The 18,933-nt window shown below is 31.1% G+C and overlaps 1 protein-coding gene and 1 pseudogene across 3 annotated transcripts; one reads left to right on the top strand and one right to left on the bottom strand.

The window, feature by feature from the left end:
- Positions 1-3,868: 3,868 nt before the first annotated feature.
- LOC105770987 (trihelix transcription factor ASIL2-like) lies at positions 3,869-5,974 on the bottom strand (annotated as a pseudogene).
- Positions 5,975-15,519: 9,545 nt separating this feature from the next.
- On the top strand, positions 15,520-18,478 carry LOC105769482 (hypothetical protein). Of its 3 annotated transcripts, XM_052631574.1 has the most exons (4): positions 15,520-15,716; positions 15,799-15,852; positions 16,713-17,809; positions 17,900-18,478. In XM_052631574.1, exons 3-4 carry the CDS (start codon positions 16,797-16,799, stop codon positions 18,054-18,056), a joined length of 1,170 nt encoding a protein of 389 aa, XP_052487534.1. In that variant the 5' UTR covers positions 15,520-15,716; positions 15,799-15,852; positions 16,713-16,796; the 3' UTR covers positions 18,057-18,478. The 3 variants fall into 3 exon arrangements, with proteins under 3 accessions (XP_052487534.1, XP_052487533.1, XP_052487535.1); XM_052631573.1 differs by lacking the exon at positions 15,799-15,852; XM_052631575.1 differs by having other exon boundaries at positions 15,704-15,852.
- The last annotated feature ends 455 nt before the right edge of the window (positions 18,479-18,933 follow it).

Here is an 18,933-nt window from a genome sequence, read left to right as displayed (position 1 = left end):
GCACTAAACTTTAATTCCAAACTTTTTCACAATTAGGTCCTACAAATCAATTTCTATTGGAATTACCTAATAAAATCATCTCATAAACAAATTAAAGCATCAATTTCATCCTATTTCCTCATAAACTTCCAGCACATATTCATATCAACTTTCAATATCATTCATAAAATCAAAACTAATGAATTTAGTAATAGGACCTAGTTGTAAAAGTCCTAGAAACACAAAATTACAAGAAAATGCAAGAATTAACTCACTTGGTGCAAAAATTATGAAAACCAGCTTGAAGAAACCCTTAGGACGTTTTTGGCTGATGAGAGTGCAGAAAATAAAGAGAAATCTAGATAATTCCACTTTAGTCCTAACTTTTAAAGTAAATTTTGTAATATTCCAATTTTACCCTTATTTCTTCAATTCTCCTGATTTTTCTCAGCGTATGCCGCCCAAAATATCTCCTTTTGGGGTTATTTGCAATTTATGTCCCTCCTCATTTCACAATTGAGCTATTTAATCCTCTAGTAACTTTTACACCTTTTTCAATTTAGTCCTTTTACTTAATTGACTACCCAAACATTAAAATTTTCTAACGAAATTTTAATACCATATTACTAACACTTCATAAATATTTATAAAAATATTTTTGACTCGGTTTTACGAGATCAAAGTCTCGATATCTTATTTTTACCTAATTTCTTCAATAATTTCTTTTTCTAACTAACCGCTTAATCAAGAAAATTTTCTATCGATATTTTCATACGATTTTTCCTATCATATCAATATTCATGCAAAAATATTAAAATAAATTTCTCTTTAAATTGGATTTGTGGTTACGAAACCACTAATCCGATAATTTTGAATTTGGGCCATTACACATACTCATTCAATTTTATCCAAAAATATATCATTTAGGCATTTTTCATTTTAGCCCCCAACATTTTACATTTTTACAATTTAGTCCCTATTTCAAAATAACACAAATTACTCAAAATTTCAACAAACCCATGTTAGGCCAAATTTACCTTAGGTCTTTAGCAGCCAATTTATTCAATTTATTTCACAATTTGACCCTTCAATTTACAAATTTCACAATTTAATCCTTAAAACACATTTTTATCTAAAATCATTTAATTAAACATATTAATCTATCAACAAATATTTATTTTTCATCATCAAACAACAAAAAAATCAAGCTATCATCAATGGCAAATCACAAATTCATCATAAATTCTTAAAATTAGAGCATGGGCTAGCTAGAATACAAAGCAACGATCTGAAAAACATAAAAATGATCAAAAATCGAGCAAAGAACATACCTAAATCAAGATTTAAAGGTGCCGAAATTCACCAAGCTTCAAACCTTATTTCTTTTCTCTATATTCCGTTGAACATGCAAGAATATAAGCATATTTTAACTTTGTTTTATTTAATAATAACCTTATTTCTAAAATTACTTATTCAACCTTAATGAATATAATTTATAAACACTTAGTGGATGGTCATTATTGTCCATTAACCATATCAATGGTCCATTTGCATAATAAGGACTTCATAATTAATAAGCCATAGCAATATAGCACATTAACAAATAGCATACAACTTTTGCATTTTGCGCGATTAAGTCCTTTTATCAAATTAACCAACCAATCGGTAAAATTACTTCTCGAAATTTTCACACATGTCAAATAATATGCTGTAAATACCAAAAATGATATTAAAATAATTTTACGATCTCAGATTTATGGTTTCGAAACCATTGTTCCGTCTAGGGTCTAAACCGGATTGTTACAAGAAAAATTCATAGTAAGAAAAGCTAAGGAATTGATTTGTTTTCAATCTTTCTTGATTTCATTTTGGGAATTTTTAAACATCAATTCAACTCCTTTTGGTATTATCGACTTTCTATATTCCAATCAAATGAATCAAAATAGTAATTTAACATACCTAATAATGTGCTACATAATCTTACATTATTTTAACCAAATGCTCCGTAGTAAAGTGTGAAGAGGGGATTAGAGAAGGCTCTTACTTATGCTGGAACTTGTAGTTCAAGAAGTTCACATGGTTGAGGCTGTTGGTTCAGTCTCTCGTGATCCTGCTATGTTAAACATCCTCACCGAGTTCTTTAGTAAAGAACCTACGTGCGCAATGAATGCTAGTGAATGTGTGCGAGAGGTTGCGCCTTGCAATGTGTAATTCTCAATCTGACATTCAAGTTTCGGGAGTTTCAGGTAATTATTTGCAGTTATTAATTTATTATCATCGTTTTGTTGTTCCTGTCAAGCTTTGTCTCAGCTTTCTACGTTAATTTAAGTTCATTTATCTATTTGAGAAACACGCATCATAGTATGATATTCAGTTGACTTTTAGTTATTGTCTTGGAGGTTAAGATTTTGTCTCGAAAATCTTCCATGCCTTACTTTCAGTGTCAAGGCTGTGACATTCCATAAGACAAGTACTTTCAGTCAGTGTCGATGTTTAATATTCTGATGCAAGTGATTTGCTGGTCCCAGCAAAGATTAGTACATACATGGTAATTGGTCAACAAAGATACTGTTGCCTCTAGTGCCAATGAGACAAATGTTAACATGCAAGATGTCAAGGGTACAACTAATGCAACAGGGGTTGAAAATGGTGTTGATGAGGAACAAGACTGTTTAAATGGAAACCAATACTAAAGTAGGTGTTTTTGGTCTGCAGTCTATAAATGAGTTGTAACGATTGATAGTTTAGCCTTTAAGGAAGAGCTTACTCCTGGTCTTATATAGAATAATTTTGGAGCATTTGTCTTTGGTTTTTGTATGCGTTTGGTTGGTTTAAATTTTATATATGTTCTGCCTGTCGTATAGGTTGAGAGTTGAGACTCCCAAGAAGAAGGTGAAGAAAACAAATGTCCCAGTGGCAGAGTTGGTTTATGGTTCAATGTTACCTACAGGCTACAGATGTTCAAAAAGCAGTAGAGGAGTGAAGTACTAGATTTTATATCCAGCTTGTAGGTTCTTCTTTTATTCGTGCATGATACTTGATGCTAAGACATTGAATTTTGCTTTAAAACAGGTTTTGCAAACCAATGATGACGAACCCTAAATCAACTAAGCCAGCCATGCCTGAAACACCACCAACCCCACCTCCCCAGGGAAGTGAGGCTCAACCACAGGGAGCAGATGGCGCAGATGTTAATCCCAATGTAAATACAAGTCCTAACCACAGCCCCTCCCCTAGTAAGAGTGTCCCGGCAGGCGAAGGGGAGAACAATTTTCAGTTTTAACCCAAAAAAACAAAAATTAAATGGACCCGTTTGGATTTTTCAGTTTCGGACCGACAGAAAATCGACTTATTTTATATTATTTTTAATTATCTAAAATATATTTAATATTTTATAAGATATAAGAGACAAATAACCATATAAATACAACCCAATAACCAAGTTGTACCATCAACCCTATAATTTCTTTAGGAAAAACTAAATCGAAATTATATTTGCAGCAATCTTGTGGGAATACTATGAATTATGAAATGGGTTTAGTTATTTCTTATTTATCATGTTTTTCCGAAAGCTGATCTGGTGCAGACAATCAGTTTGCTATTAACAAGGCACTTATTGATGAATTTTGCTAACATGATTGAGGACGATTCCACCCTTGAGTTATTTCCATAGCAAGATCATTTTGTTTTCTCTGTTTCCTGTTGGATTTACTGAAAAATGGTAGGAAAAGTTGAAAACAAACTAATCGAAAACTTCTCATTCAATTGGTATACAACAATCTTAATTTAGCCCTAGTTTGGATAATGCTGCACTGCTAGCTATCATGAGATCTACTTGCCCTTCTTCAAACCAAAAATGATGCTATTCAACCAAATTGCATGCTGGACATAAAAAAAAAGGATTTATTACCTGTGAACTATAGCTATTAAAGCAATACAAGTGAGAAAGTCGGTAAAAAGAATTTTCTAACTCACAGTAGCATTTGGCAATAGGCTTTCAATATGATATACAACAACATTTAGTAGTCAATATTAAATAATCAGGTTTTGCATTATCCGCTAGCATTCTCGATGGAGACATCGTTATCCTCTTCGTCACCCTGCTGTATTTTTACAATTTCGGCTTGTGCATTTTCCATGATCCGCCTCTTTTGCATTTCCAACTCCATGTGAATCTCCATCCTCATTTTTTCTAATTCCAACATCTGGTGCCTTTTACTATTTTCGATCTTTTCATATATATTGCTGAATTTATGGATTGAATCTGCAAGCATTCGGAAAGAAGAACCCTCGTCATATTGCCTCCCGAACCTTCTCTTTTTAGGTGGCTGTCCATCTGAGATGTCCTCATCACTGTCAGCGGATTCTGAATCTGCTGGACTATCCCTCATTTTGTCCATACCATTTGCACAGTTCGAATAAGCCCTAGGGTTTACAAATATAGGCTCACCCAAGTCCATGCCACAAGACAGACCACCTTGCTGTGGAGGACATATCCACCTTCTTAAAATAAACCCATTTGCTAGTGGTAGCACTAGTCTCTGCCAGCATAGCCTTCTCCTTCTTATACTTCTTCTTCAATGTATCCAACCGATTACGACATTGGGTATCAGTCCTTTCAATCATTGAGACCTTCGAAACTTTCTCCGCAACTTCTTGCCATTCCTCGGATTGAAGACTCTTCCTCCCACGTTGCAAGAAACGGCCACCCCATGCATCTAGTAAAACAAATGTCTCATGTTCAGTCCAGTCCGTAAGAGAATTCCTTCCACCATGCGAAGGCTTCGGCATCGACGAAGCTGCAACTGCTGGTGCAGGTACTCGAGGAGCAAATTCATAACTCAATAGCAAATTCTTCAATTTCCTCTTTTTTGGGTGTCTCTCCAAGTCAACATCATTGCTATTTTCATTATAGCCTTTTGGCTTATCACTGCCATCATCATCATCATCCTCTCCATCATCAAGCTCATCGTCATCTTCATTATCCATATTTTTTCCTATATACCAAACAACATTATTTTGTTCAAAATTCTTCGCTTCCCCTCTGAAATCCTCCTCATCTTCTACCTCATCATCAACATTAACATCTTGATTCCCCATTGATCTAGAATATGGAAAATTTCTTACAGGAAGCTTCCGGCGACTCAAAGAACCATAACACCGCTGGTGACTAACACCATATTGGTTCGGAGGATATCTAGCATCATCCTCAATGTCATCCATTAAAACCATAAACTCAGCTCGCCAAAGAGAAACCCCAAAAAGTATCCTCAAATTCAAGCTTATCTCAGAAACAAAATTGTAAACAGAAAAGCCACAAAAACATACTTCTCCTACAACGTAATACCTCCAATCTCAAATTTCCTCTTTCCCAAACAGTTAAGCTTTAACAACATTTTCCAAAACAATCCAAAAAATCGCCATAAAATCCCTAAAGTTCTAAAATCCTTCTGAATCTTTTCTCTTCATAAAAGGAAAGAAATTCAAGATCAAGCTTCCTACTTTATTATTGAATCAACCAACAAACCTTAAAAATTACTAAAAAATGAACTTTCTCAACTGTAAATGTCTAGCTTAACAAAATCAACAGCGTTCATTATACAAATAATTTTTTTTAAAAACTAAATTTCAAGTTATTTTCTTTTTGTTTGATCATTTTTACTACTCAGCTCTTGATGACCAAATTAACTTTTCCAAAAATAAAATTAACCCACTCATCATAAAATTCGATAAAGCCCCTAAACCTTTAATCAAATCAAGGAACAAATGAATCAAAAACGTACCTGGAAAAAAAAAAGCTCTCAAATTTCTCAAACTACCTTTCAACATCAATTCCTAATTGAAGCTCTAAGAAGATCTAACTAAAAAATGAAGGCAAACTGAAATTTCAATTTGTTCTTTGAAGAAATTGAAACAAATTGTGTTTGTGGAAAGTTTTAAAATTGGAAGGAAAAATATTCATGGGAGATAAAAAGATGATCGCTGTTATTATACGCTTTGTGCGTAAAATAGTTAAAAGAATAAGTATTAATCCAAAATGATTGAGTATTTAATTTAGAGTAGCAATAAATTGAATTTTGAAATATAATTCTTCTTTAAAATTCTTAACGTATAATTAAATGATAATGTGATAATTAACATGAAAAATGATAATATAACGGTTGATGTGAAATAAAATATTGATATAAAAGATTTAATAAAATTTTAATTTATTTAACGGAATGTTAATTGATTTTAGAAATTTTAAAATATCATTAAACTATAAATATATATTTATTAAAATGATAAAAATATTTAAAATTGCTAAGAACTATTACAATAAAAATCATATATATAATTTTTAAAGGTTTGGAGTCATCGGTTTTGAATTATGATAGTGCTTAGACTTTGTATGAGACGTCAGTTTGAGGGGTTTGAATAATATTAAGTTTAGTGTTGCTTAAGTAATGATTTTAGCTAGGAATAATGACAAGATTTACCTCTGTGTTTTACTAAAATTGTCTATACTTTTAATTGATTTGATTTGATACCTGTATTTTTCCGCTGTCATCAATCTTTTGTGCCACCTATAGGACTAAAAGCTAATTTATCACTAATCAAATAAAGAAAATGTCCGCCATCATCTTCAATCTTCTTCCTAAAAACCTGCAAGATCTAGAATTTAAAATTCCTATACAAAACTACAGAATAGAAATGAATCTAGTTTAAGGTCTCTTTACACTTTAAAATTCCTATACAAAACTACGAGGCGACCATTAGGTAATGTTTCAAGAAAAGAACTAGTGAATCCCAGCAATTGAAGCTGAGACTAGATTCCCAAGATGTTGCCACAATTACTGATCTTCCACTACATGCAGTTTTTCTTTTTAATAAAAAGAAAAAAACCTCTAAATTTCTCTTTTTGGTCTGGTAACACCATAGCCGATTTTCCAAGCAACTCAAAGCAAACACCTTTGAAACATCTCAACTTAATCTCATAAAATCCAAAACCAAAAACAATAAAAAGCCCTAAATTTCAATAAACCCAACAAGCATTTTGCTCTAAAAAAAGAAATTTCCCACAGTCAAGTTCATACATAATAAAACATACAAAAGAAAACAGAATCACTTATCAGTCAAAGAATTAACAACAAATTCAGGCCAAAATTAAAACTTACCCCAGTCTTCCATCTTCACTTAACAACAACTCGCATTGTTATCTTTGTAACATTCCGATTTAGAGCATAGTCGGAACAGTAGTTTCGAGATCACAAATCCGAAAAATTAATTTTTACTATATTTTTATGGCCTACAATTTCATGGAAAGATTCCGTGAAAATTTCGTTCAAAAATTTTGACATTTGGGCACTCAATTTAGTCAAAAGGACTAAATTGTAAAAAGTGCAAAAGTTGAGTTTTATATGTTAAAGGTATTTAATTGTTATGGAACTATAAATTAGGGGTACTTATATGGTAATTAGACCATTAGTTAGTGATGGACAAAAATGGACATGAGATAAGTGAAATAGGATTTTTTTTAAGTAAGGGTATTTTAGTCATTTAGTAAATAAATAGAATTAAAAGGGAAAAAGATGTAAAAATTGTGTTCATCATCCTTGCTTGCTGCCAAAACTTGAAGGAAGCCATATCTAGGGTTTTTTCAGTTTCTCAAGCCCATAGTAAGTGATTCCAAGCCTCGTTTTTAATGTTCTTTACGTTTTTAGAATCCCGGTAACTTAATTTGGCTTATTTCAGCAATAATTTAACCTAGGGTTCATATTTGAAAAATACCCATAGGTGAAATATGTTTATTTTGATGTTTTATAGTAGAATATGAAGCTAGGAATTATGTTAAACAACTTTTGCTAGTCGATTTTAAGTGAAAACGAGTATATTGACATAATCGGCAAAAATACCTAATGTTCATAAGTAAGTGTTAGAGTAAGAATTTGATGTTGTCATAGAAGGAAAAAATGTTCAGCATGTTATAAAACATAAGAATAAGAGATGAAATTTAATTTCCAAGCTTTGGGGCAAAAGTGTAAATATGCAAAAGTTTAAGGGAAAAACTGTAATTTTTCAAAAATTGAGTCAAGGACTGTTTTGATGAATGTGAGTATTAAATAAGCTAAATTTGCTATTATAGATCAAGAAGAACGAAATCCGGAGCTAGATCGGGAAAAGAAAAAAGTTAAAGACTAAGTTGATAGATTTGGTCATATTTTGTACCGAGGTAAGTTTACGGTAAATAAATACAATATTTAATAATAATTATTAATGCTGCTATTTTCCAATAATTATGTATTTATCTCATGAAATTATTTAATGTTGACTCAAGTATGAGATGATAGAGAATCAGTGTTAAAAAGTCCCGTTGAAACACAAGGAATGTATTGGATACAAATGTCATGACATTTGGGTAAAGAGATCCCACGTAAGACCATGTCTGGGACATGACATTGGTATCATTGAGATTATGAGAGGTCTCATGTAAGACCATGTCTAGGACATGACGTTGACACTGAGATGAGAGGTTCCCCGTAAGACCATGTATGGGACATGGCATGGGCACCGATATGAGAACTCCCATGTAAGACCATATCTGGGATATGGCATTGGCAGTACAGGAAACATCCCATGTAAGGCCATATCTGGGATATGGCATTGGCAGTACAGGAAACATCTCATGTAAGGCCATGTTTGGGACATGGCTTTGGCATGTTATTATCAAAAAAGAGACCCAAGTATCCTTATTATTCCAATGTGGCTCAACGGGCTAGTAAACAAATTATGTTCCATGAAAGTTCAGGTAAAAGCATAAATAGTAAATTCAGGTGAGTTATAAGAGTTAAGAACATATTATGTTATCAATTGAGAACCAACATTTCACCAAGAGAAGAGTAAGTTATAATCATGAGTTATCTAAGTAAACGAGTGAGTGAACGAGTAAGAGATTAAGTAAAGAGAAAATTAGAGATCATGACACTTAAGTATATTTATTTGTGTTAAATGTTGTTATTTATTTGCTTATAAACTTACTAAGCTTTATGCTTACTTCTTTTATAGTATTGTAAAGCTAATTCGGGGATTTTAAAGACGTTGGAGAGCGCTCACACTATCAACAATAACAACTAGGTATTTTATGATGATCAATGTTTGAGCTATTGCATGTATAGGGACTTAGTCATTTTGAATGTATGTCCTTATGATATTGCTAAAGGATGATGTGTAAATATGTAATAATGTTTAGCTATTAAAATGGCTAAGTAAGAATATGATTGGTATTATGAATGCCTAGGTGATAGTTTATACCTAGAAATTATGAAAGAGTAAAAATTTGCAATGAAACAGTTTTGGGACAGTAGCAGTGACGTGACTTTGAAAAATCACCAAGTATAGTATAAAATGAATTAGAGAGTGAATGATATATAAAATTAAATCTTATCGAGTCTATTTTCATATAAAAATAACGGTGTGGGTAAAGAAATTTTATATTCTGAGATATTTGAATTTTCGTTAGACAGGGTCAGAATGGCTTTTGGAGTCCCCTGTTCTGAATTTAGAAAATCATTAAAAATTGTACAAAAATAATTATGAGTTATAATTTATATGTATAGATTCCTTAGTGAGTCTATTTTCTATATAAATAAGTGAGAACACCATATGAAAATCATATGATGAGAAAATTGATTTTTAGTGAATAAAGGCAGAACCGTCAGGCAGTGAAACAGAGGAGACTTTAATGAATAAACTGTACTAATTGGCTAAACCAAAAATTTTGAAAATTTTATGGTAAGATAGTATATGAGTCTAGTTTCAGGTACAATTTACGGATCTAAATTTCGAGTTTTTTAACTCGATTTATAGTTAAATTAGCTACTGTTGCGCAGGTGCACAACATTATGGTGAACAGTGAAATAAATTTTAAAAGCAAATTTTTATACCCCGAACTAATAAGTTAAGTCAAGTAACGCCCCATGCTCAACTCCGGAAATGGTCTCGGGTAAGGGGTGTTACAATCTTTCCAGCATTTGTTAAATCAAAGCAATGAAATCAGAAATGCAGTGAAAAACCAAAAAAAAAAGAAAAAGAAAAAGAATGGGTTGCAACTTTTCAACCAAAGGAAAAAAAAGGAAAGCTAGAGATGGGAAGAAAATAATGTTACAGTTTATTCATACTTTGGGCAGAGGCGAGGGCAAAAATTGAAATTGGAAAAAGAAAATTTCTTTTTCCACGAGTTGAATGATGAAAGGGTAAGATGGGGCTCTTCAAGCAACGAAGGGGTAAACGATGAAGAGGGAAGAGAATAGAAATCCTCAGATATCTCTGGTTAAGCCCAGAATGGAATACACCCGTAATAGGGTATTCCCTTAAACCAAACATCTGTTTAAGTGGGCATAGCCATTACCTTCAACCTAACATCCCCTAACAATTTTCCCATTAGCTTGCAAGTATTTACTCCACCAATTAAGACTCCCTCCTCTATGAATTGTACAAGGCTCTTTGTAGAGGTAAGGGATAAAATTTTGACACAAGAACAATAATTTTTATTAAGGGATTCGTCGGTCCTAAACAGACTACACTTTGAAAACTTCTTCCAATAAAGAGTCTAACCTTCCCTCAACAATATTAAAATATTATAAAATCAATACTCATTGTTTACTATATTATTTGATTACTATTTGAAATATTATTTTAAGTTTATAAAAAAATACAAAATGCCTTAATAAAAAAAACTAAATTTCACTTACACTTAAGATGCAAAAGGCTCAAATAAAATCATTGTTGTTGTTTGGGGTAATTTTAATGGGTTATTATTTGGAACATTTGTAATTGTTTTTTAATTTAAAAACGAAGGTAAAATAATAATAATAAACTAAATAAATGAGATGCATAGTAACTTTTAATTCAGATTATAAAATTTAAAACCTTCATCATCATTATATAAATAATTATTTATTTTAATAATTTTATATATTTATCATTAAGAAGTTGAATTTATTATACATAAAATTATTTATGTGAGATTATTTCACCTTCAAATTTTCAATCTATATTTAAACTTTAATTTTCATAAATGAAATTTTTATAATGATTTGTAAAGAAAAAGATTACATGTTAAAGCAAGGTAAATGTACAATTTACAATTTATTCATTTTAAATATACAATTATATAGAATTGGATTTTAAAATAGAAATATTGATACTAATGGTTCCGTATTTATTTTGAATAAGGAAATTTTCTTTTTAGGTTTAAAGGTGCAAAAAGTTCTCAAGCTTAAAAAAAAAATTTAAACTTCTGTTTTTTTTTATATTCAATTGGGTACTTGAACTTTCAAAATGCCTAAAAAAAACCCTCAAACTTTTTAAAAAAAGCAATTAAGCCCCTTTTTTTTGCACTTAATTAGGTACTTGAACTATCAAAATGCATTAAAAAGGCCTTTTGATCATTAACTTTAACAGTTGACCATTAAAGTTAATTACTCCTAATTTTTTCAATTAAAGTCACCATGTGTCACAACCATTGTATGACACGTGACAAAAATGATAAAAATAAAAATAAATTAAATTTATAAAAATTAATATTTTTAATAAAAATATAAAAATGTTTAATTTTATTAAAAATTAGAAAAATTACAAATATCGTAAAAATGATAAAATTATATTTTACAAAAGTTGTAAAAATTATAAAATATATAGAAATATAGAAAAATTATAATATTTTATAAAGTCGTAAGAAAATTATAAAATTTGTAAAAAATATAAAATTTGTAAAAAAATTATTGTACCAAAAGAAGCATTTTATAATTTTTTTATAACTTTTATTGATTTTTATTTTTTTATTAACTTTCGCCACATGTCATGCTGTGTTGCGACACGTGATGACTTTAACTGAAAAAATTAGGGGTCGTTAACTTTAATGGTCAACGATTAAAGTTAATGGTTAAAAGACCTTTTTGATGCATTTTATAATTTTTTTATGATTTTTATAAATTTTTACAATATTTTATGATTTTTATATATTTTTTAATTTTTAAATATTTTTTACTTTTTTATTAAAATTTATTAATTTTTATAACATTTATTGTTTTTTTTATAATTTTTTGCCACATGCCACGTCGTGGTTGTGGCACGGGGTGGCTTTAATTGAAAAAATTAGAGGCAATTAACTTTAGTGCTCAACTATTAAAGTTAACTGTCAACATGTCTTTTTGCTGCATTTTAGCAATTAAAGTACCAAAATGAGTGCGAAAAAAAAAAGTAGTGGCTTACTTGCTTTTTTTGAAAAAGTTTGAGGGTATTTTTTTATGCATTTTGAAATTTTAAGTACCAATTGAGTACAAAAAAAAAGGCTTAATTGCTTCTTCTTTTTTTAAGTTGAGGACATTTTTATACATTTTGAAAGCTTAAGTATCTAATTAAGTGAAAAAAAAAACAAAGACTTAATTACTTTTTTGAAAAAGTTTAGGTTTTTTACACTTTAGGCCTTTGATTTACAAATAGAGTGGGTAAAAGTATCATAAAGATTCAATATTAAGAATTAGATTGCATTTTGTCCGCTACTAAAAATAGGTAATTTAATACCTATACCTTATATCAGAAAGCAAATTGGTCACTTATTTTAAAAATTTTATTTATTTGTACTATTAAAAACTAGTGCGACTGACAAAATAACCAAACAATGTCACATGTACCTCATATCAACATACAAGAACCAATTTTTAATAATAGAAATGAATAAAATATTTAACAAAATGAGTAGTTTTCTTTTTTTAGTTGGCATACAGAGATTAATTTATCTATTTCTTAAATAAAAAACTCTTAATACAAAAGCCTTGGTGATATTTTTATCCAAATCATTCAAATGACTTTGCTTACTGTGAAATTACCATCAAATTCATAGGTTAAACCCTGAATATCCTTGGCCTGCAAAAAGAAACCGAAAGAGAAAAATTAAGAAAATAGTAGTATTAAAACGAAAAGCGAATGATGCAAAGTTGCAAACTCCGGGCATCCCGATGTGGTTACGATCTCGTGCGCCACAAACAAACAAAAGAATTTCAGGCACTTCAATACATTGCACGACACGTGTGGTGGGCTCACTTACAGGGAGCAGTTAACTATGTATTTTTATCCGTCAGATCATCTTACTTTCCCCAGCGAATCTTCATATTTCATCCGTTGGATTGCACCAGGTTTGACGGCAAAAGGGAACACATGTGGATCCTCTCGTGTACATATCTTTATTGTTATTATTATTACTATTATTTGGTGTAATTAATTATATTAGTGAATTAGATTTCTTTTTATAAAAAAAAAAGAAAAAGAAGAGCTGAGTCAAGCTAAACGACAAAACAGAACTGTAAAATAAATAGGTCTGTGAACTGCGAGGAATCATTACTCGGAGCGAGGTCTTTTCTAGTGGGGTCCACGTTTTTTGGACCCACTAAATCATAGAGTTTGACGGCGACGCCGTTTAATTTATTGTTTGTCTCTACCACAAAGGACGTGGCAAAGCAAAATTTTCAAACTTCTTACGGTATAATAAATTATTTACAACCATTGATTGCGTAAAACAAGGCAAAAATGTCATCGTGAGCTATACGCAATATAAAATTAAATTAATCTATTAAAGTGTAATAGTAAAATATATTATACGACATTTTTAAAGTAAGAATGAAGTTAAAATTTTAAAAATAAAATTATTAAAAAGAGTAACCATAAATTACAAATGTGAATGGCAAAATTAACGTAAAAATATTTAAAAATTAAATTAATTTTCGTAATTTTTTATTTACACGCATTATCCAAGTTAAAGGAGTAGGAATATTTTGAAAATGGAATTTTATTTTTACTTAAATCAATAAAATAATATTTTTATCAATTATCATATAATTATTGATAAAAGAACTGGGTTTTAATTTTAATAATTCGAAACACGTTTTTTTATATTTCGTAAAACATACGAACCTACATAGATACAAAAAATTTGTATAAAGAAAGAGTATAAGCAGTACGGTTTTTTTTTTGGCCGGAAGAAGTAGTACGTTAGTGAGCAGGCTTTGATCCCTTAAAACAAATAGCACCATGTTTGGATCAATCCAGAAGCAACTTTGGCTTTGTCTCGAAGTTCTTAAACACCGACGGCATAGTAAGAAGTTTGCAAAAGTTAAAAGCAAACAGATCTTTAGGTTCCCTCTCCTAGCCCTTAACGATTAACGTCGTTAAAAGCAACAGGACAGAAAAATTGGTGTTGACAAAGACGTTTTTGTTCAGCTTTGTGTTCTTCACTTTTTCGGTTTTTTGTGCTGATTACACTCTCTAAGAAAGGGCAAAACCGTAATACACTCTTTCAAAAGCTTTTTTTTTCTTAACACAACTGGAATGTTTATGGTCTATCTTCAATGCACCATTTTATGGTCTGAATTCAAAGACCTTTTTTTTTTCAAGTATATAATCTAGACTCGAGAATTTTATGTGAATTATATTATACGATATGAACTGTAAAAAAATTATAATACGATATAATATATAATTTAATGTAAAACATTAATATGGCTATTACAATATAAAACATGCAAATATATGATAAAACTTTATATAATATAAAAGTTATTAATTTATATTTATATTTACATGATTATGGAAATGCAAAAATATAAGATTTTTAGTAAAAAAGGAGAAGATAAAATAAAAAGTTGATGAAGGGAGAGGACAATTAAAAGCAAAAACGTGGGGCAGATCAAGTGGACAACAATTGCCGTGCACAGCAAGCGTGACTGCTTCATATAAAAGAAACTCTGTTTCCTTTTGTCTTCAGCTCTAACAGGAATGGAATATACACTGTTTATTATTCTTACAGTCGGATAATAAATTGATTATAAATTATTAGGGAGCTAGATAAACAGTAGAAAAAATAATTTAATTTTTTTGTTTCTTATTAATTCAAATAAATTGTTAATTTTTAAATTTTGTTTACTAACCATATTAAATCTTAAGTCTTTTTGAATGAAAGGTGAGTTTATTTGTAGTCAAGTATAAAAATAACGGTAGTGGAGCTTGAGATATATTTTAATTCTTTTAATCTATCGAGAAAAATTCGATTATTAATCCTATGCCTCTTTGGATGAATAATGTATTAATGTAAAAATAATAACTATAATATTAGATACTTTAACTGTAATGTAATTTGAAATAAAATAAAAAACTAAACGTACCAGGAATAAACATAATCTAAAAGAATCCTAAAGATATATTTTAATTATTTTAGTTCTATCGAGAAAAATTCGTTTATTAATAACATAAAAGCTTGTTTTGAGTCGGTTTACTGTTTTATTGTAATATATTATTTCTATTTTGTTTTATTATATATAATCAAGGTTACTTTATTTACCGCCTATCAGTAACTTTTACGAGGTTATCAACAACATTCAAGCTCACAAAGGTATACGGTGGACACTGTTTTCTACGAACTACATCTACATCGTATAAAAATACGTATTTCTCTCTTAATGATTAGAGAGAAGAAGAGAAAGAGTATATCAGAAGCCTCAGTCGTCTACTATTTCCCTGATTTTGATGCATTTCAGAAGAAGCAAAAATAAATTAACTAAAAAGTTTAATAAAAATGACAGGAAAAAATATATTTTGAGAGTTTATATATGTTTTTGCTAAGCCAGACTATCATCTCATTCTCATCTGCATTTTGGGTGTTCTTTTCTCCTCTCTCCTTCCAAGTTTTAAGAGAAGAAAACCAGGTGGGTTCTTTTCAATTTTCGCCATTTTGTATTTGTTTTAGCTCTTTATTTTTATTTTTTTTGATCAATCTGCATTTTTTAGCATCTGGGTGTTAAAAAGATTGGATCTTTGTTTGAAACCAGTTTGATTTTCAAGGTACTTTTTTTCCCTTCATGTTTTAACTTTGACTTAACTGTTGTCTATGTTGGTTTTGATGCATGCAAGGTCTTTTTTTTTGTTAAATATTAATGCCTTATCCATTTTTTGAGTACCCATTTACTTTTTTTTTGGGGGATAAATTTTGCATCTTGTTTCGATTGTGCTTTTTGTTTGAGTTTCTTCTTCTTCTTCATTTTTTTAAGAATCTGTTCTCAGTCCTCCATCTTCAAAAAGCTCCTCAAATCTGTCTGATTTTTAGGAATCTTTGAAAATTTTTTGTTAATGATAATCTGGGGTTTGGTTAATGTTGAATGTAAAATAAATTATTGGCTTTCTTGTTTATTTGCTTTGTTTATTTACAAGTTCACTGTTGCATATCAGCTATGTAAAAGGGTCGCCCCCTTTTGTTGATTTGGATTTACCTTTTTCACATTAAACGAACTTATTGAGGATTAGTTTGCTTCATTAGATTCTTCATCGGTGCTCAAAAATGTCATTAGATTAATCTTTAATGACATTTTCCAGTGTTCTTTTTTTAATCTTCATCTTGCATTGTTGATATGATTCAAGGATCTTGTCCTGTTTCCACTTTTTCTAAAGGACTGTCAAACTTTTGATTTTTGAAGTGAAATTGTTATGATATTATTCTGCTTATTGGCTATTCCGATGTTGCTTTGCAAAAAATGCTCATGATTTTGGGGTATAATCCTGTGGGCTTTTGTTTTTCTTTGGGTAGATAAATCAATGTTCTTTATACTCTTTTTCATGAGGCATTTCCTTACATGGTATTTGTTTTGTTATAGTTTTGGCATCAATGGCATTTGTTTTATATTGATGGATTCTTGATTCTAATGCAGTAAGGAGTTGCTGGCTTTCTTGCTAAAAGGTTGAGGTTTTATAGATAATGCAGTGTGAGAAAACATACTTCATAGGCAAGTTCAATGGATGGTAGTGTGATGGCTGATCCTGATCCAGACTCGTCTACATTGGGTTTAAGGCATATTAGCAGCTCACTATTCAATATTCCTGGTTTCCTTGTTGGGTTTAGCACTAAGGGTTCTTTGGATTCTGATGCTGTACGAAGCCCTACATCTCCTCTTGATTTGAGAGTGTTTGCAAATTTTAGCAACCCCTTTACTGTTAGTTCTCCTAGATCATCATCTCAAAGTGGTTGTCAAAAGAAGTGGGATTGTAGTAAGATAGGCTTGGGCATTGTGAATTTGCTTGCCGATGAAATTAAACCAGATGGTGGAGACCTTGATTCTCCAAAGAGAATGAATATTGTATTTGGACCACAGGTGAAGACAAAGTTTCCTTATTCATCAAGGTATTCCCGTGAATACCTTGGTAATTCCATGAAATCCAATTCTTTGCCTAGGAATTACATAATTTCACAGCTTTTCCAAGCCAGAAAATCCAGCACCAAGTCAGCAGATTCTAGTCTTGACTTTGGAAATGAAGAAGTACCGGTTGAACCCAAAACAGATCTTGGGCTTTCCCCTTCATTTATTTCCTCTAGTGAAAACCTGAATATGAGTTCCGAAAGTTGTTGTTCAGAAAATGCAACCTTCGGTACTAACAGTTCACCTCTGCCAATTGGCAGACCTTTGCAAGTAGATAATTCTTTGGTAAGTAAACCAAGTTCACTTCCTATACTCCTCAGCCATAGCATGGTGTCTCTTTCCACACATGAGCTAGAGCTTTCCGAGGATTATACTTGTATAATTTCTCACGGTCCGAACCCGAAAACAACTCATCTTTTCGGTGACTGTATTTTGGAATGTCACAACAATGAGTTGACCATTTTTGACAGAAAAGCCGAATCTGGTACCAATGTGCCCCCACCAACTAAGAGCGGAGAGACTTCAACACTTCACCTCTCTGATGAGTATTTGAGCTTCTGTTACACTTGCAAGAAAAAACTAGAGAAGGATGAAGAAGTTTACAGGCACAGGTTTATACACTTCGTATGCGCTTTCAACTTTTACTTCTGGTTGCATCTCTATGTAATGGCTGAGACTGTTTTTACTTCTGATTCTTGCAGAGGTGAAAAGGCATTTTGCAGTTTTGATTGCCGCACTGAGGAGTTTTTTGCCGATGAGGAAATGGAGAAAACTTGTAATAATTCCTCATCCAACAGTTCTCCAGAACAGAGCAATGATGAAGATGTCTTCCTAATGGGTATGTCCATTAACATGTAATGGACTATTGTTGTGATAGCTTTTTGCAGGCATTCATGCCCAGAGTGATAACATTAATTAACCTGGATGATCATCTGTTCATAAAAAGAGCTGTTTATGTGAATCTATCTGCAGCCATGGATGATCGGAGCATAAATCACAATTCATGGATAGCACAGCATAGAGTTTAATTTATAATCCGGAGATATAATATCATTAGACTGTTGCATTATAATTTTGATTAGATGAGTTAGTAGCGGCAGGAAGCCCCATCTCATCAGTTTTCTTTTTATTATATCTTTTTTGTTTTTGTTGCTCCTGTGTGAGCTGTTGCAGAAACTTTGGAACTTGTTGTTTATTCGAACTTATTAACTAGTTCATTTTCATAGCGGAACTGATTGATTGTCTTCCACTACAATAAATGAACCTTTTCTTGTAGGAAAGACTATCCGATATTTTCTTTCTATTTACATATAATTAAAAGAAAAATGACTATTAATATAATAAAATATTCTTTTTTTTTTTTCAAAATTATGTATCCTTTAACAGATTAACTACGAGTCTCATTCGAATTTGGTTGAAAATGAAAATTGGTCATAACCTCTCTTCGAGCTTGACCAATTACCAATTTGAAAAACTCATTGTTGAATCTTGAATGTATTCGACATTCACTCGATTAACCTTAGTTGTCTGTAATAAATTATTGTTTATGAATGTTAGTGGGTTTAATCTTGTTCCTGGTTAGTGATGCAAATCTGGGTTTTCACGGTTCACTTGGTAATGCTGAAGAAGATCGTCACAGGTTAAATGTATCTCCTATAACTGGTGTCTCAATCTCAGAACCAACTATACTTTTTGTGGAACGCTGTATGTTACGTGGGTGAGTGTTGTCATTGGT

Source organism: Gossypium raimondii, chromosome 5 (genome assembly GCF_025698545.1).
Source record: "Gossypium raimondii isolate GPD5lz chromosome 5, ASM2569854v1, whole genome shotgun sequence".
Classification (NCBI taxonomy): Eukaryota; Viridiplantae; Streptophyta; class Magnoliopsida; order Malvales; family Malvaceae; genus Gossypium; species Gossypium raimondii.
This window is presented reverse-complemented; position numbering and strand designations above follow the sequence as displayed.

Bases quoted from the DNA above. Each gene is read 5' to 3' on its own strand.
- LOC105769482 (XM_052631573.1), top strand. From the start codon at position 16,797: ATGGATGGTAGTGTGATGGCTGATCCTGATCCAGACTCGTCTACATTG. The intron at 17,810-17,899 runs GTTTATACACTT...TGATTCTTGCAG, and splicing joins GAAGAAGTTTACAGGCACAG to AGGTGAAAAGGCATTTTGCA.